A 19,689-nucleotide genomic window follows, 5' to 3' on the forward strand; every position below is an offset into this window, starting at 1 on the left:
TAGACTGATTCTTTTTTTTTTTTTTCCAGAAGAGAAAATTGAAGTTCAGGAAGTAGACACAGCCTGCCTTGAGCCCCACTGAAAGTGACTTATCATGATCATCATTTACCTGAACAGTAAAACCACCTTGGCAGCCAACACTCACTAAGCGCCCGCATGCGTGCGTGCGTGGGTGCATGCTAAGTGGCTTTAGTCATGTCCAACAACTCTTTGTGACCCCACGGATGGCAGCCCGCCAGGCTCCCCTGTCCAAGGGATTCTCTAGGAAAGAATACTGGAGTGGGTTGCCATTTCCTCCTCCAGGGGATCTTCCCAACCCAGGGATCGAACCCAGGTCTCTTACATCTCTTGCATTAGCAGGAGGATTCTTTACCACTAGTGCCACATGGGAAGCCCCACTAAGTGCCTACTACAAGCCAAACACCACACTAGATCCTTTGATGGATTGAATTTTCACCCTCTCATGGTGAGCACGGCCCTGCAGCTATCCTGTTTTACAGACGAAGAGACTAAAACTCAGAGAAATGAAGTTAACCGCTTGCCTGTCACACCATTGTATGCTCTGAAGCCCAAATGCATGTGCACGTCCTCCTCACATCCTGGAGCCTTCACTCTTGGCCATCACCCAGTCTGCTTCTCACCCCAGTTACACTGGATGTCTCAGGCTGAAGCCGCCAGGACCTATCACTCACTTACAACGAGGGACCCAGTGGAGCATCCACACAATTGGATTTCTTTAATTTTCCCTTAGCAACAAATGTCCCTGATGAGAATAACGGACTTGGGTTCACAGTAATTATGTGCAGACAATCAGGAATGAATAGAGTTGCCATTTGAAAAGCTTTCCTCCTCTTTTGTCTCTGCGAATGCACCCTCATTCATAACCGGGTGCCAGCAAGCCCCATTCTCTTTGTGCAACTTCGCCAAAATGATACCTTTGTGATAATCAAGCAGAAATGGCCTTCCACAGTCCCCTTCATTAAGGAAATGAAGCAGATAAACAGTATAATTATGGATTCCATTTTTAGCTAAACAAAGATGTATGTCTCAGCTCAGGGTCTTTATCCAGTGAGAGAAGGGTAAATTTAGAATGCAGAAACCTCGCAAGGCAATATTGTTATGGTGCTTGGAACTTTTCCCGGCTTATACTGGGTCTGAGATTCACATTCACATCTAACAAAGATTCAGATGATAGCAGCTCTGTGGGTGAGAGCATTCCCCACTGCAATCAGTTTCTTCATCTATAAAATGGAAAAAGTCATAGCCATGCCCAGCAGAGGGCTGCAGGTCCGAATGAGACAATCAATCCACGTGCGGCAGCCTGCTCAAGACAGGACTCACAGAAGGCCAGCTGCGTCTCCCACCGCCCTCCAGCGGAGGTGGCCGGTTTTGGTTTACCATTGAGCTTATTTTCTCCTAGCTGCCTGACTTAGGTGCCTTGGAGAGGCTCAACGACACGTTCCAGCAGTCCCCACCTCTCAGGTATGTTGAAGGGATCTGAAGAGAAACCAGTGCTGGCACTCTGGAAGGGAAAAAGTGCTACAAACGGGCACAGCACTTGCAGATGACTTAACCATTTGACAAGGTCTTTGTGCAGTCTGTCAATGGAGTGAGATGATTTGGAATTATCTATTAAGAGTTGTTTAAAAAGTTTCCAAGACAGAAAACACAGACCTGAAACATCACATCATTCCTCTTAGCTAAAATTTTAGCTAAGTTGGAGGAGAAAGAAGGGAGAAGAAAGGTGAAATTTCAGAATGAGAACCTCCACAAGTTTCTGAGTGCAAAGATTGTGCCCCTCCTCATAATTCCTCTCTCCTACCCGACACCCCTCAGTCTACATCAGGATTGCTCAATAGTTGCACTATTGACATTCTGAGTCAGATGATTCTTTGTTGTGAGGGGCTGTCCCATGTGTTACAGAGTGTTTTACGGGCATCTCTGACCTCTACCCACTGCATGCCAGTAGCTCTCTCCCATCCCCAGTTGTGAGCAAAAATGTCTCGACATTGCAATGGCCCCCCTATGCTGAAAATTACTGGTCTAAGCAGATATCCTAGTTCACAGAGACTGGCACTCAGAAGTAACTCAACAATGAACTGTCCATGTCAAGGACCAGCACAAGAGTGAGGGCAGATGCCTGTGGCAGCAGGGAAGGGAAGCCGGCCAAGGTAAGAGTGGGGTTAGTGGCAAGGAAGGTTGGCACTCAACACAAAAGCCTGGTGGGCAGGGTGGGCAGGCCATGTGAATAAGAATAGGAAAAAAGAGGAATGCCAGAAAGTGAAGGACTGAAGACCACCAGCCTGCTGCCCCGGCACTGAGCACACTCCTTAGAAGGAGCCAGACATTTAAGCCAAAGGAGTCACCAGCTCCCAAAACGGGAGCCCCGCCTGCCACGCACGGTGACTTGCCCTGTGCCACATCTTGCATGTGGGCTTTGCACGCATGGTTGAGTCCATTGCTCACAGCCGTATCACATCTTATCTCTGCTGACAAGCAAGGATACCAAAGCTCGTAATGACCAAGCAACTTGTCCAGAACCGCACAGCCAGCAAGTGGCGGAGGAAGGCTGCCTGACTCAGAAGTCAGGTGCTTCATCTCTAGGTGAAGCCGGGCTCCAAGCATGACTGGGAAGGACTGAGATCTGTCCCAAGGCACTGCTGCCGCAGAAACGGCAGCCATCTGACCAACTACCACCCACTCGCTTGGCCTCCACTGATCATTTTCCTTCCTTTTCTCTCATTTAATCTCATGTACCTTTTTTTTCCACCCCTAATAGTAAAAATCTGGACATGGTAGCCAAGTAAGAAAAGTGACTAGAAAAAGATAACAAGTACCCATTAGGTAAGATGTACCCTTCTCATCCTCCTTTTGCAAATCATCTATAATTTTAAACAAAAGCAGGTTCATGTTATAGGTAAAATTTTCTTTGGGGTATCTGAGAGCCTTCTCTTCCTAATTCATATTTGGGTCCCTGTTTATTGACTCCCCAGTGGCCTGACTGCTGATCCAAGTTAATTCTACATCCTCCTTCTCCCCAGTCATTGGGGGTTTGGGGGGCATACACAATTTTGCATATTGTTTTTTTTGCTAAATATTACTAGATTTTATAATTATTTCCTATGGCTTTCTGTGAATGGGCTGTCATTTTTTGGTAACTGTAAGTTTGTTTCCTATTGTCTATTTCTGTTTTGTATATAGATTCATTTGTATTAAAAGTGATGTCATACAGTATTTGTCTTTGTCTGTCTTACTTTACTAAATATATTCTCTAGTTCCATCCATACTGCTGCAAATGACAATATTTCATCCTTTTTACAAGTCAACATCATCATCACCATTATCATAAATTAATTACAGCTACCTTTTAGAGGGCTTACTATATTCCAGTCCTACACTCAGTATACACCGTGATTTATCTTACCATTAAATGCACAAATACACACAAATAATAAGAGATAAATATTACTTATTATTTTCTTTATTTAGCTTACTGTGGGGAAACTGAGCCTTGAAGAGATCAGCTAACTTGACAAAGGCCAACCTCAGAGCCAGAACTTATCTCGATATTAATCTAACTCTAAACTCAGGCCTCTGATAGTTTCTATTAATTATTGATCGAATCATTGATAGCTTTTTCAGCAAGGAAAATGAAATGATCAGATTTATATTTTATGAAAGGTAACAGTAAAAAGGTAATGGTCGTTCATTCATCCAGCCTGAGAAAGCTGATGTGTCTGTGACCCTTAGATTTCAGCACTGCCCACTAGCTTCTGAAGAATTCACCTGTGCAGTGTATGACCTCAAAGACTGAGTTAAGGAAACAGGTCAAAGTATACATTCAACATGCGCTGTGGAATTTCTGTCAGACTGAACGGCGCTGCCCTCAGCACAAAGGATGCCTTCTGCTAACAGAAAGGAGAAATCATCACTTTGTCCTGGGTAGTTTTATGTGAGCACATCCCTGGTGAAAAGTAGCTGGTGAGCCCCAGGTTCATCACTCTGAATAAGGAAAACGAAGACAGCTGCTCCTTACCTTTAGCTGTCATATCTGAGTGCCACCAACTGCAAAGGTTAAATTCCACCAGAAACCTAAGCAGGGAATGGAAAAGCCCAATGTTACTTTGTGACCCACACCCTGAATGGAAGAGTGACATTCTGTGTTATTCAACATCACTCACCTCATTTGAAAGAATAACATCATCTGATATCTGGATATATCAACATGGTTGGTTCAGTTACCACCAAATTTTCACTACGTTTTGTCTTACTAGTGAAAGACTATTTTATCACCAATGCCAGCCAAACCCTGAAATCAGGTTCACTTAAGACTCAGGGATTCTTTTGAGAAATATCATGCTTTATAGGGAAAACTTTTTTTCTTGTTATAGTCTGAGTCCACAGTAAAAAGTCCACATTCAAAGGGCTTTTCCTGCCTTGGTCCAGAAATACAAACAGAATAGTCTCTACTTAAGACTATGATCTGCAGTATAAAGGATGCTTTCAAAATTTATACTGTAACACAAATGCATTTGAGTGTGTGTGTGTGTGTGTGTGTGTGTGTGTGTGTGTGTGTAGCGCAAGGTGGTGAGGACAATTGGAATAAACTTCTTTTTAGGAAATTATGTCCCAATGCAACTTCACAAAAATCATAATTTCTCAATTGCTAGTAAAGAATGCCAGTGAAAGTGAAAGTTGCTCAGTCGTGTCTGACTCTTTACAACCCCATGGACTACACAGTTCATGGAATTCTTCACAGCAGAATACTGGAGTGGGTTGCCATTTCCTTCTCTAGGGGATCTTCCCAACCCAGGGATCAAACCCAGGTCTCCCACATTGTAGATAGATTCTTTACCAGATGAGCCACCAGGTAAACCCAAATGAAAGGAAATAGATCAAAATCTAGTCATTTCCTTCTCAGGCTCATGGCTGCTATCACTCACAGCTCACAGTGAAAATCCCACTATTACCTGTATTTTCTGTCTCTTATCTACACGAAGAACTTACTCTCCACATGAAGTTATACTTAATATAGGTTACATTAAAGCAATAAACAAGACATTGTTCACGAAATAACAAGAAATCTGCCTTAAACACACAGAACTGGAAATTTAATGGGGAAAGTAAGAATGAGAGTTTGGTGCAGCCTGAACGATCTGGTTTCCATGCTGGTCCATGGAATTCCTTCCTTCTGTGTGACAGTGTTTCTGTAATGTGTCCAATATCTCATCTGGAAGTCAAGCCTTTCATCTTTGTGCCATTTCAAGTCTGACCTAAGTCACAGATGCATCCAGCAGGACTGTAATTTGACAAGGTAAACAATTAAATCACACCTGAGAGAGCCCCTGACCCGTGACTGCACAGGCCCCCACGCCTGCACATGCCAAGACATCCAAAGCAGCACAGTGGACAGCCCTGGCAATTTGTTCTTCTGACCACAGCCCACCCAGGCTGCACTAAAAACAGCCAGACATCCACGTTAAATTTAACAGTAACCACAATAAATAAATTTGGTTTGTGTACTGTAAGCTGTTAGTCTGCTAAACAGTGACATAAGGGCATAAGCAGTGACCACGATTCACCTATTAAAAGATGATCTTTTGGACTCTACGTTCAATATTTCGAGATGTTCAATGAGTTTATTGCAGAGTATTAGGAATCATCTAATGTTTATTGGAAGCATGAAGCACAATCTCTCAATTCACTTTAGAACACAGTAAAGTAATGCTTTTTTTAAAAATACAGCAAATTGTACTTACAAGACAAGTTCTGTCATTATCCATTTTACTGCGGCAAGGAAGGCATTATAAGGCTGCAGAGAAGAATTCGGTTCATTAAAAACAATGTATCACACACAAAATTTGTAGTTTAACCTAAGGCTTTACATAAAGACAATGTTATTCTTCTAGAGAGATTCATATCATGTCAAAAAACAGTGAAGCTCTCCCTTAAAGACGAAAATGGTTGGATACTATATCCCAAAACTAACATTTTAAAACTTTGAACTCCCCTGTGTTAAGATGTGATTTACAAGTCAAATAAACATGATCTAATACAGGGGTTATCTCTGGGAGGAAAAAGGAAGTTCAGCAAAAGATGCTTAAACCTTTACCCTCTGGGGGCTAATATTTCGCAGCCTAATGCTGAGCGGCAGGAATCATATAACTAATTTCAAATGGTAATTCTCAGGGCTGCCTTTTGGAAAGGTGATTCCCTGTTCTCCATCACTGTATGTCATTCATTGAAATAAGCAAAAATTGCACATACTTGATTTTAATGTCGCCCATGAATTATGTAGGATTTAAGCTGCCTTTTCTTACACTCACATATTCGGACTTGAAAAAAAATGATAACCATATAAACATGTGATTTTATCCTTGCAGAAAATCCCCTTCACTCTATAAAAGAAGGCATTGACAGGCTAATCTTTATTTCAGAATATTTTAATTAAAAAAAGCAGTGGGATTGTTTACCCTGTGATATTTCCTATGTGGATAATTCAATTTCCTGAATTCTGGAAAATACCAGGTCTCCCCCTCAGTCAGTTCTTTGTACCTAGGTATGCCAGATATGTGAGCAGTGGGTGGACTTGAGAGACAGGCAATGACATTGGCAAAGCCCGGGCCCCAAGCTGCAGGTCCAGAAAAGCCTCAGAACCTTTTGTGGTTTCTTTTAGGTAGCAGGGAAATGAAATGCCTAATCCTGGTTTCTGATGTGATGGCTGCTTAATCCTACCATCAAAGCATTTTGATGATAAGGACTAGAACTAGGAATGGGAGGATTATCCAGTTTCAAATAAAACAAGAACAAATTTATATACCCCTGAACATTTTTAAAAACATCCCTATTCAAGCCAATAAGCAAATACACAGAACAACAGTCCGCGGGGGTTACTCCCAGCCCACCCAGACGGCAGACTGAGTCTCTGACTCTGATTGAGTGTGTCCTCATCACTCCCTACCACAGGGCTTTCAGGATTAGGGTCATCTAAGGATGGGAATTATTAACTATTTCCTAAAACCAAATGCAGCCATGCAGTCCTGTGGTTCTGCCATTACACTTCTTATGGCTTGAAAAATAGCCATCTCTCTTTCAGACCATAGGACAGTTCTGGGTCTTTGTACCCACTGGGATGGGTAGTGACATTTCAGTGTGGGAGGAGAGAATGAATAAAGGGATTAAGAAAGTTTTGGAAGTGAGGAGGGGGAAGCACAGGGGCAGGATACTCAAGAATTCTCTGTCAGATGCTGGCTCAATGCAGAGTAAACAAAGGGATTATGTAAATATGGGATTAAAAATTTAAATGCACATTAACTTTCAGAAGGGCAAAGCCATTGAGCTTTTAAGCCTAATGATAAAAACATATCTTGGGAACATTTTAAGTCTGGAAATACTTATGCTAAGGTTAGGGAAACTGGGTTAGGAAATATGTGTTGATTTTCATTCTAAAAACTGGTGTTTTTCAAATCGTCCCATTTTTAGTTCCAAGTTGCCTCTCAGAAATGTCCTAGCTCAGAATCATTTCTTGCTCCCTTAGTGTAGGAGAACTGTGTTAAATATTTGGTTTTTAAATAATCCCCTTGCAAGATCTTACATCTGCAAATGAGAAGGTGTGTATTTATATTTTAAAACCAAAATGGTTCTTAAATTTTGTGTTTCAAACCAAATTTTAGGTTGATTTTTGGAATTTACAAAATGATAACATGTAAGGGTTATACTTATACCTATATGCCAGACTATGTAGACGTATCTATGTCTGCTTTTTCTGTGTTTTCAAGTTATTGGTGGCCAAACTTACATTGCTTGCATATTGTAAATTATATTTTTAAACCAAGGGTAAATTTTAAGTTAATTTCTGGTGATCTGAAAGCCAGTTCCTAATGATACAAAGTTATGTTGATGGATCCTCAACTGTGACACCATGGATGGGCGAGCTCCAGGGAAAACAATGTTAAAAGCAGCAGGACAATTAGAGTGGAGAATCTGATCAAAATGTGGATTTGTTCACAGGCTAGCAGTTCTATTATAACCAAAAAGAAGGTTTCTATTGAACCAAACCAAAGTCTCATTTATTTGAGAATGACAGAACAGACAAAACTTCTCCCCTTTTCTGCCCATCAAAAGGGGGGCTGCTGCATTAATCCATCAAAGACTTTAGGTCTGTTTGTCATTCCAGAAATCACTGGATTTGGATTTAACGGAAATAACTTTTCTTAATCAATGAAATCAGGAAACACATTTAAATATTCATTATTTTGAAACAGATAAACTTGATGGGTCCAAGGAAAACTATATGCTCACACACCGAGACAGGAAAAAACACACATCTGTCTTCTGAGTGACTGCGCTGTACTTACATCCAGGAGACCATGGGCACCGTCGCTGCTCTCCTTGTTGGCCCTGCACATGGCCTGATAGTCATAAAGGGTAATTCTACAGAAGAGAAGGGAAAGGAGCTTCACTAAATGGGAGAACAGGAGAACCACATGGTGCTGTGGACCAACCAGCAGGTGAACAGTCACGAACCACCAGCCAGAGCAACAGTGACAAACACAAACCAAGGCAGGCCTAACAAGGCTGTTGTTTCCCAGATGGCTCAGTGGTAGAGAATCCGCCTGCCAATACAGGAGACGTGGGTTCCATCCCTGGGTTGGAAAGATGGCGTGGAGAAGGAAATGACAACTCACTCCAGTATTCTTGCCTGGAGAATCCCATGGACAGAGGAGCCTGGGCGGCGGGCGGGGGCTACAGTCTGTGGGGTCACAAAAGAGTCGGACACGACTCAGTGACTAAACAACAACAAGAATGACAAGCATGGGACACGGCAAAGTCCAGGACTACACACACAGTCATGTCACACTTGGAACTTAAAGAACAAAGAGAACAAAGGTTATCAGTGGGATGGAAAAAGGGCAGCAGAACCCTCCTCCCGAAAAAGCATGATAAAATAGTCATTTTGGCTTGAACAAGGATGACTTGCATGGACAAGGATACTCCAAAGGAATATGCTGTTTTAAGCTGAATCCTGAAAAAACAAATAAATAAATAAACTGAATCCTGGGCCTCTGCTGGAACCCACATGGACTGTCTCCAAGGCTGAGAAGAGCTGGGGAGGGTCACTTTGGGTTAAGAAATGGCAGGATCCATTGTCTCCTTTAGGCACTAAGAAATAGGCTCAGACTAAGAGAAAGCCAGATCCTTGACTATTTGTTGAAAACCAGCTGACTCCTTGGTTGGAACCCTGCTCCCTCTCTTTCATTACCACCACCATAGTAGTGAGTATATACTTACTTTTGAAAACAATGCAGTTTATGAAACAAGAAAATGGATGTATTTTTCTGCCTTGGTGGTAAAAATATAGCTCTTATTCTAGTTATGACCTTTATTCAGCTGGAACAATATTTTATTTTCAATTTTTTTCCAGACATTTTAGTTTCTTATTAACACCTTTACAAAGCAAAAAAGAATGGCAATTTCCAGTAGCCAGTTAAGAGCTTTAAGATGGAGCAAATACTTTATCCCACACATGTATTTCACCCCTCCCCCCAGTTCCTCTTTCCACTATTCCTGGCATCCCAAAGGAGAGACACTTAAAGTCCAACCTGAGTTATGTAACAGTTGCCAGATGACACGTTAACACTGTAATACATGAATTTCTAAATGACTAGAAGGAATTCTCCCTCCAGGAATCCCTTTCTGAAATAAGGCAGCGCTTAATGTGAAACATACTTAATGTTGGGCTGGGAATGTATGCTAGAATAAAAGTTCCATACTGCAGGACTGGGGTTGGATCTGTTTCACACCTAGCATAGCACCCAGCATGGAGAAGGTATTACTATTCTGGCTTAAAAGGTCGAATGCATGAAAGATCATCTGATTGCCTGAATCTTGAATAGTCGATGAGGCAACTGAGATTAAAGAGATCAACTGCAAAACGTGATGTGAAGGCTTCCACCTTTAGAAATAAATTAGAGAGATTACACACCCAGATTAACCAAAGAGCACCTGTGGGCACCCAGAAGAAAACTGGCCACTCTGACCATATTGAGATGGAAACCAGTTCGTGATGGGCACCACACAGGCATCCGTAGGCGGCAAAGCCAAAGTGGGTACCTGTGCCGCACAATCTCCTGGCAAGTCCTCCAAAGCCCCTTCCTCTTCAGGACATTTTTAGTCTTGTTGACTGTCCTCTGACTTTTTCCCTCTCAGCAGATGCAAGCAGAACCAGTGTACATTGAGAAAGAGATGAAGCCTATTAGCCATCCAAGCATCTGGCTTGGGGAACTCCCTGAATAAACTTCTCACAGAAACACTCATCACTAATGCAGCCCTGACACTAATTCAGCCACGGAATAAGCTGTAGGCCACAATGGACAATGCTAATTGGCCCCTGACTGGCCCACCACGCCAGTCTGCATCCTCAGCAGGGGATTTCTGCAAGTGCCCCTGGAAGGGTTTTCTAGGATTTGACCAGGACTATTATTAGCTTTATCCTTTTCCTACTAGCCAACTCTGTCTCTGCAGCTGGAATCTGGATCAGAGCTGGTGAAAGGCAGCATGGGTTGAGTGGAACATGGCTGTGCTTGGCTTCTTATAGACATGGATGAAGTAGGGCCTTGGCTTAAAAGGTCGGTTCTGCCATTTATCCAGGGTGCAATCATAGCAGGTTGCTCACCTTCTTCTGAGGCTTTATTTTTTCACTTATAAATAAACTTCCAGAGATGTTCTGAGTTTAAATAATCAGGCAAGGATAATTTAAATTATTATTTAAATAATCAGAAGGATACTGAAATACACTATGCATCATGCTAGTCTCATTATAAGTCTTACAACAGAAAGCCTGATTTTGTTCTTTGCTGGATCTTGGACTCTTAAAGCTACACTATTCCCAGAGTCCCAAGTGACTGGTAGTGTAACTTAATGATTAACAATCTACCTTTGAAGCCAGTGACCTAAGCTCAAATCATAACTCATCTACATATTACAATGCTGTTTTTATTTAACCCTCATTGTGCCTCAGTTTTCTCATCTGTAAAATAGTGAGAGCAATGGATTCCTTATAGGGTGGTCATGAGGATTAAATGAGGTTATACACATGTACTGCCCTTAGCACAGTGCCTAGTACAGAAGAGGCATTCAGCAGAAGGCAGGGCTGCAGCTGCTGTTGTAATTTATTAGTCTGGTTTTCACTGCCATTATTAATTAATGGGGGTGGTGTTAAACGCATTGGGAATTGACTCAGGCTTTATCCAGCTGGCTGGATAGGCCTCCTGGTTTTCTTAGCTTATTGGCATGTATGATGCAGTGTAAAATTCACACTTGTTACTGCAGTAACAGACACATTCAGAAGCCACGCTGGGGTTATCAAGGGATCATGTGGCAGCTTCTGTCCATGAGCTTTATAGCTGAAGACCAGGGTAACAATAGCTGATGTTTACTGAAGTCTATTTAGCAACTGTCAGCAAGGTACTCTTCTAAGGATGTCCCTGCGAGAGTCTAATCATCCCCATTTCACAGAGAGGCAAACCAAGTCTCAGCCAGCCTAAAAATGTGCCCAAGGTCACATACCTGACAGGTGCAGAGCCAGAATTATATGGGGGCCACACTGAATCCACCTCACTCTGCCTTCTGCTCAGCAGCAGGTTCTGACAGGTCCTAGGAAATGCTTAGAATTCAGCCCTGTGTCCCACCCCAGAGTCTCACTGGAATGTCACAGGAAAAGCTACCCAAGATAAAGTCTCATAATCAATATCCAGAATCAACTTTCAACCCAAGTTGAGGGGCTGTTACGGGGTCATCAGGCCAGGCTGGACCAACTGCCCAGGCTAGTGAGACCCCTTTGCCCTGGTAACTTCCCTGACAGACAGATGGCTGGAAGCTCGGGACTCTGCGGGAATCATTTTCAAAGGCTCCAGTTTACAAGTTGGGGTCAAACTCAACTGCTCTGGGGGCAGCCTCCGGGTCAGGGTCCCTGCCTTTCATTTCATAAGGAAGCTTTCCTGATCTGATTGCCAGGGAGGAGGTTGCAAAACAAACCTGCTCTGTCTTCTCCACACTTAAGACAGCTTTAACTAGATGTTGCAGAGAGACTTCCAGATTGTTGCCCTTTCTGAAGTGATTTTGTTACTGTTTTAAATAACTCCATTTTGTGGCTACCTGTATCCTGTTCGGCTGATTATAGTTAAAGAACATGATAATTGCCTGCTTTAATTTGGCTCTAAAATAAGCCCCGAGCGACCTGCCCAGCCCAAGGTTGGGCTGGTGCACTGCTGCACTCAGCAGCAGGGGTTTATTCTTATTACAGATAACATGCCTTAATCTCCATGCCATCACCACCAGGCCATGGCAACCGCGGGCTGCTGGGGAGACCTTATCATTAGCATCTCTGTGCTCCCCAGATGGGTCTCTTTGAAACTGTGGCGGAGGGCAGATACAGTCTCTGAAGAAGAAACTCAAAGCAATGCAAACCAAGCATGGGCAACCCTATGTGTCCTGTACTGGGTGCCTGGCTCGTGAGATTATGGTTTACTTAAGCCATTTTCCTGATTCTGCTCTTTTCCAACTAGACAAAAATTACGACCAAGAACAAGATTTCTCCTAAAAAAACAAGGTTGAATTTCAAAGGCGTGAGTGCAGCTAATTTAAGGTTGTTACTAATGGTGGGCACCAGTATTTATTAAACACCTACTATGTGACCATGAGGCCAGGTACTTTACCTGCCATGACTCTAATTCACTTTGGCGAAAAATTTGCCCCCAAACCAGTCTTGAAACAGCTTAATGTTTACAAATATGGCCCTAAGAACATAAAGACCCACTGAGGGTCATATTTAAACAATTTTCAATCAAAAAGTAGGAAAAGCAAAGTGACTCACTAGGGCAGCATGTAAAAAATATGTATTCTTTGTTGGGCTATAAAATGTGTTCTCTGGAGCAGTTTTCAACTTCCAAGCGTCAGGGCATGGAGCAGGAACATAGGAAATTCTAAACAAATGGATTGTCACCATGGGAAGCCTTACTCTTTCTTACACCTTAGCAGCCAGGAGAGTGGAAAGCTCCATCTGTTGATCTGAACGCTAATAGAAGATCCAAAAGGAGCTTTTCCTTCTCTCCTTTCTGCCTAGGTGGCCAACTCATCCCATAGCCTCTTCTTACAGAGACTGTACTATTCTTTAAGATCAATACAGCACATCTAACACAGCAGAGGTGATGAGTGGAAGCTGCCTTTGAAACCTCTGATGGAAAATCACTAAAACCTACCTAGTTAATGAGCACCCATCATTAGAACAGAATAAGTGCCACAAGGCTGCACCAACCAGAAGCCTAGCACACCAGGCATCGGGGCCCCTCGGGGTCGGGTACAGAGCCCTGAGGGTGAGCCTCACTCTTTTATAGATGAAACAGAGGTTGATCAGCCTCAAGTGCTTTTCATCAACTGGTGCTGAGACTATGAAAAGAAACAAAGTCACAGACACGGCCATATCAGCACCTCACCCAGGTAGTAAAAGCAGTAACAGTAAGAAGTTATCAATTACTTTGCGCCACCCAAGTGTCATCTTGGATGTTGGGGCATGGAGAGGAAACTGACGCTCAAGAGGTGAAGTCTCTGTGGCTCTGGGAAGCAGCCACACCTGCTTCAATCCGGGGGCACAGGATAACATACGCAAGTGCCTAGTAGGTCCACCTAGCCAGTTGCTTGTTTGCTCATTCAGCTGGCCCATGAAAATTAGCCTTCCTTGAAACTGAAGGGGGAAAATGCAATCATGATTAATCCCATGTAGAAAAGGTAAAACTTCTTTTCTTTCTGTGAGTAAAAAACAGAAGGAAATAGTTGAATTCTGCTTGCGGAATGAGTGAATGCAAAGCCCGTTTGAGGCAGGAAGCCCGGACGCTGGAGGCGCATCCTTGGGCCCAGCCAGGTTCCTGGAGCCGTGTGCACATCTCCCAGCACGGGCGCCACGGTAACACCTGGGCTGTTCCTGGCACATCGTGGGGCACACGACCGAGGCTCGGGATGTCAGAACCTACGGGTACTGGTGTTGCCGGTGTCCTTGATATCAGTCAAACCCAACACGTGTTATTGAGTGCCCCTGCTTTCATTGCCTGGGGTCAGACACCGTGGACAGACGTGCTACATGGTGGCCATGACCACGTGTGTTCAGGACTGCGCTGGGAATGTGGGATGTGGAGAAAACTAGGAGTCAGGAATCCAGCTTCATCTCTGGAAGGGCTTCAAAGTGAATATCACAGGAAGTAGGATTCAGTATTTAGAGGACTTCTGTACTCTTTAACCCTTTGATATTTTGGAATTTCCTATTATTTTTAGTACAATCAACTAACCAATACATTGGACTCCAAGTCTGAAAGACTTCTTTTACTTTCTCTCGAAACAAAACAAGGATTAAGATGAACAAATATCTTTCCAGAAAATACTTTAGTTTTCTCCATCTATGGGAAAAGATGAGCGGTGACTAGGAAAACATGGCCTGGAATTTCAGAGACAGGAGTTCAAATTCCATCTCCCAGCTCACAACTGTGAGCTGACTGTGGCTCAGATCATGAACTCCTGATTGCAAAATTCAGACTTAAATTGAAGAAAATATGGAAAATCACTAGACCATTCATATATGAATTAAATCAAATCACTTACAATTATACAGTAGAAGCGACAAATAGATTCAAAGGATTAGATCTGAAGGACAGAGTGCATGAAGAACTATGGACAAAGGTTCATAACACTATAAAGGAGGCAGTGATCAAAACCATTTCCAAGAAGAAGAAATGCAAAAAGACAAAATGGTTGTCTGATGAGGCCTTGCAAATAGCTGAGAAGTGAAAGGCAAAAGAGAAAAGGAAAGATATATCCATCTGAATTCAGATTTCCAAAGAATAGCAAGGGGAACTAAGAAAGTCTTCCAGAGTGAATAAAGTGAAGAAATAGAAGAAAACAATAGAATGGGAAAGACTAGAGATTTCTTCAAGAAAATTAGAGATACTAAGGGAACATTTCATGCAAAAATGGGCACAATAAAGGACAGAAATAGCAGGGACATAACAGAAGCAGAAGATATTAAGAAAATACACAGAAGAACTATACAAAAAAGATCTTCATGACCCAGATAACCACAATGGTCTGATTACTTGCCTAGAGTCAGACATCTTGGAGTGTTGAACTCAAGTGGGTCTTGGGAAGCATCACTACAAACAAAGCTAGTGGAGGTGATGGAATTCCAGCTGAGCTATTTCAAATCCTAAAATATGATGCTGTGAAAGTGCTGCACTCAATATGTCAGCAAATTTGGAAAACTCAGCAGTGGCCACTGGACTGGAAAAGGTCAGTTTTCACCCCAGTCCCAAAGAAAAGCAGTGCCAAAGAATGTTCAAACTACTGCACAATTGCACTCATCTCACATTCTAGCAAAGTAATGCTCAAAATTCTCCAAGTGAGGCTTTAACAGTATGTGAACTGAGAACTTTCAGATGTTCAAGCTGGATTTAGAAAAGGCAGAGGAAACAGTGACCAAATTGCTAACATCCATTGGATCATAGAAGAGCAAGACAATTCCAGGAAAGCATCTACTTCTGCTTCATTGACTACACTGAAACCTTTGACTGTGTGGATCACAACAAACTGTGGAAAGTTCTTCAAGAGATGGGAATACCAGACCACCTGACCTGCCTCCTGAGAAATCTGTAGCAGGTCAAGAAGCAACAGTTAGAACCAGACATGGAACAACAGACTGGTTCCAAATTGGGAAAGGAGTATGTCAAGGCTATATATTGTCACCTTGTTTATTTATAATTTATATGCAGAGTACATCATGTGAAATGCTGGGCGAGATGAAGTACAGGCTGGAATCAAGATTGCTGGGAGAAATATCAATAACCTCAGATATGCAGATGACACCACCCTTATGACAGAAGATGAAGAGGAACTAAAGAGTCTCTTGAGGAAGGTAAAAGAGAAGAGTGAAAAAGCTGGCTTAAAACTCAACATTCAAAAAACAAAGATCATGGCATCCAGTCCCATCACTTCATAGCAAATAGATGGGGAAACAAAAGAAACAGTGACAGACTTTATTTTCTTGGGCTCCAAAATTACTGCAGATGGTGACTGCAGCCATGAAATTAAAAGATGCTTGCTCTTTGGAAGAAAAGCTATGACCAACCTAGACAGTGTATTAAAAAGCAGAGACATCGCTTTGCCAACAAAGGCCCGTACAGTCAAACCTATGGTTTTTCCAGTAGTCATGTATGGATGTGAGAGTTGGACCATAAAGAAGGCAGAATACTGAAGAATTGATGCTTTTGAACTGTGGTGTTGGAGAAGACTCTGAGAGTCTCTTGGACTGCAAGGAAATTAGTCCTGAATATTGGAAGGACTGATACTGAAGCTGAAGCTCCAATCCTTCAACCACATTATGCAAAGAGCTGACTCATTAGAAAAGACCCTGATGCTGGGAAAGATTGAAGGCAGGGGAGAGGGGGACGAAAGAGGACAAGATTGTTGGATGGCATCCCTGACTCAATGGACATGAGTTTGAGCAAGCTCCGAGAGATGGTGAAGGACAGGAAAGCCTGGCATGTTACAGTCCATGGGATCGCCAAGAGTGGGACATGACTGAGTGACTAAACAATGACAACTACTCACTACTGTGGGTGAACTTGACAAAATTACTAAAACACTTAAGGCCTCCATATCCAGGTCCTCTTTTGTCAAATGTCAAAAATGACAATAGCTATTGCATGAATCTGTCACGAGGCTTATAAGGTAATGCATGAAAACTGTTTGGACTGCCTCACCTGTATAGTTGACCCTTGAACCATATAAGGGCTGGGAAGCTGATCCTCTCTGCAGTTGAAAATCTGAGTACGGCTTGCCCTGTGTATACACAGTTTCTCTATAACCGCAGTTCCATATCCATGGATTCAACCAACCACAGACTGTGTAGTATTTAATATTGACTATTAAAAAAAAATCCATGTATAAACAGACCTGCACAGTTCAAACCCATGTTGTTCAAGGGCCAAATGCACTTAGTACTCAATAAACGAGACATGCTACTGTTAGGATGAAGATGAGTGGCTACTGTAATTGTTGTAATTGGGGATCCTCAAGCAGCAGCTTTAGGATTTTCAAGAGCAGTTCATTGGAATCTCCATGTCTCTGCATTCCATAAAATTTGGCCCAGAAACACACTTGTCCAAGCCAATGTGACTTCTTGTTCCCTTCAATGCCACCTCTGACAAACCACTTCTGTGGACATGGTCAGGTCAACAGGAAGCCAAGAAGCCATTACATTCCTTACATGAGCTGTTGAGTATCAAGACATCAGTGGGGCAGTCGGCACCAGGGAGCAAGCATCCAAACATAACAGACTTCTCCTCTAACACTCTTTGGATTCTGGGGCCAGGGCATTCGCTGAAATGTAATGCAGTCACCAAAGACAGCAAAAGTGCCAGTCATCCACCATGGAGCCCAGCGCAGTTTCATCATATGGAGACAGGGGTAGAAACAGTACACGTCTTCAACCTACCTAGTGAATCATCTTTTTAGAAAGGCAATTTAGAAAAAGCCACCAGAGTGAATTCTATACACGTCAACTATGTTAATGAATGTGTGTGTGGTGGCAGGGGCCAGGGCGAGGTGAGGAGGACATTCACTGGGCTCTACAGGGAAAAGTTAAACATGGTCTTGGAGGGGTGAAATCTCAGGCATGCTGCACCACTCACATATAACAAACAAACAAAAAACAGAACAAAACAGGAAAGACACAACCAAGAGACTCTCAGGAGACTCAGTAGCTCCCAAGGCAAAAACAATCTATTAGTGCTGTGCATTAAGTCATTTCAGTCATGTCCAACTCTTTGCAACCCTATGGACTGTAGCCCACCAGGCTCCTCTGTCCATGGGATTCTCCAGGCAGGAATATTGCAGTGGGTTGCGATGCCCTCCTGCAGGGGATCTTCCCAACCCAGGGAACCTGTGTCTCTTCTGTCTCCTGCATTGGTACGCAGGTTCTTTACCACTAGAGCCACCTTCATTTTTCTGCAAGTCAAGGCCCAGGCATGCCCACTGGTCTTCCCTTTCTCAAGCTTCCTCTTAATACACAGAGAACAAAGGAACACCGGAAGACCCTTTGGCAGAGAACACAAGGATCTTTGGTACAAGCATGCATTATTCCATTTAACTCTCACTGCAGGTATAAAAATCATTCTTTTGATTTCATTTTGCTATTAAAAAAAAAAAAGTCAAAATTATGTAGCTAAAGTTGCCAAGAGTCAGACAGCTTCAAAGTAGGTAGCACCTAGACTTGAACCCTGGTGCACTGAACTTAGTATTTCTTGATCCTGTCAGTACCTGCAAATTGCACAGATGCTCCATCCCCAGACTAGTTTAATATGAATTTCGTGGGGGCACAGCTGGAGCAGAGGTGTGTTCTCAAAGCTCTTCAGGGATGGTAGTGGAGTTCAGGCCCACAGACCCACCCCCAGTGCTATACTGTGGAGGCCACTGATGTGCAGTAACTACTTTGGGGGTGTGGGGTTATTAGTGATTTTAAAATGAGAGGAGAAAATTAGAAGAAAAAAAAATTTCAGACATCTGGAGATCTTATCCAACAGCTAATCTTTTACCTCCTATGTGTAATAGCTTTGCAATTTGCAAAGCATTTTTACTTCTCTTATTTTAATTGAGTCTCACAAAAGTCCCATCTCACTGAAATTCCTATTTTGCTGACGAATAAACTGAGGCTCAGAAAGCCTGAGGAATCTGTCCAAGTCCACACAGTGGCCGTTCTGAGGCTCAAACTGAAGTCTTCATGGTTCAAGTCCCATGTATCAAAGAAACCCTATCAGAAACCTGGACTCTCCTATGATCGGCTATATATATATTTTTCTCACTTTCCCCTAGATATTTGACATTGAGTTAGCATCACTGGGGGCAAGAAGGGGTGGGGAAATAAATGAATTCTAATAAAAATATTTTGAAAGCAGATATTGTTTTAGTAGTTTTGAAAAGGGCAATGTCACTGCCATATAGTGTGGCTTCTGAGAAATATGAATACAAGCTCTCACTGGACATGAACTTGAGTTAAAAGAAAGCAGCTAAAATGAAAAGCCCTAAATGAGTCAGGGCTACTTAGGGAGTTCATTTACTTTCCATGATAAGAATAAAGAAATGTTTCAAGTTCTCTGTTTGAAACACAAAAAGCTGACCAGGAATATGGTATCTTATGAGAAAATATGTGAAGCCTGGGAACATGACTTGGTTTAATGATTTATCAACTTTAGTTAAAAGAAATCTGGGTGATCTTATCATTCGGCTAGCCTCCCTTCCTGAAAGTTCTGCTCACCCAGATAAGTTACTGCTGAGCCAACATCCTCCTTGGCTATGCTTCACTTTGTCTCAGACAAAACTGAAGGAAGCGCCATGAGCTACACAATGCTACTGTATACAGAACCAGGTAAAAAGCAGAGGCTAGAAAATTCTCCCGATGCTTGCTTAGACTGCAGGGTGTTTGAATCCAGTTCTGCTACCACTCTGTTACATGGAGACAAGTTCTTAACCTTTCCAAGCTCCACTTCATATATATACCTATATGAAGGGAATGGCAACCCACTCCAGTATTCTTGTCTGGAGAGTTCTACGGACAGAAAATTCTGGTAGACCACAGTCCATGGTGTCGCA

At 42.7% G+C, this 19,689-nt stretch overlaps 1 protein-coding gene across 1 annotated transcript in view; it reads right to left on the bottom strand.

Moving 5' to 3' along the window:
- Positions 1–19,689, bottom strand: part of CACNA2D3 (calcium voltage-gated channel auxiliary subunit alpha2delta 3) — an 839,655-nt gene that overhangs the window by 49,600 nt on the left and 770,366 nt on the right. The window contains exons 32-34 of the mRNA XM_061129193.1: positions 8,358–8,433; positions 5,760–5,812; positions 4,037–4,092 (exon numbers count right to left, since the gene is read on the bottom strand). Of these exons, the coding sequence (XP_060985176.1) occupies positions 4,037–4,092; positions 5,760–5,812; positions 8,358–8,433 (185 nt within the window). The remainder of the gene's footprint in view (positions 1–4,036; positions 4,093–5,759; positions 5,813–8,357; positions 8,434–19,689) is intronic.

Source organism: Dama dama, chromosome 24, assembly GCF_033118175.1.
Source record: "Dama dama isolate Ldn47 chromosome 24, ASM3311817v1, whole genome shotgun sequence".
NCBI lineage: Eukaryota > Metazoa > Chordata > Mammalia > Artiodactyla > Cervidae > Dama > Dama dama.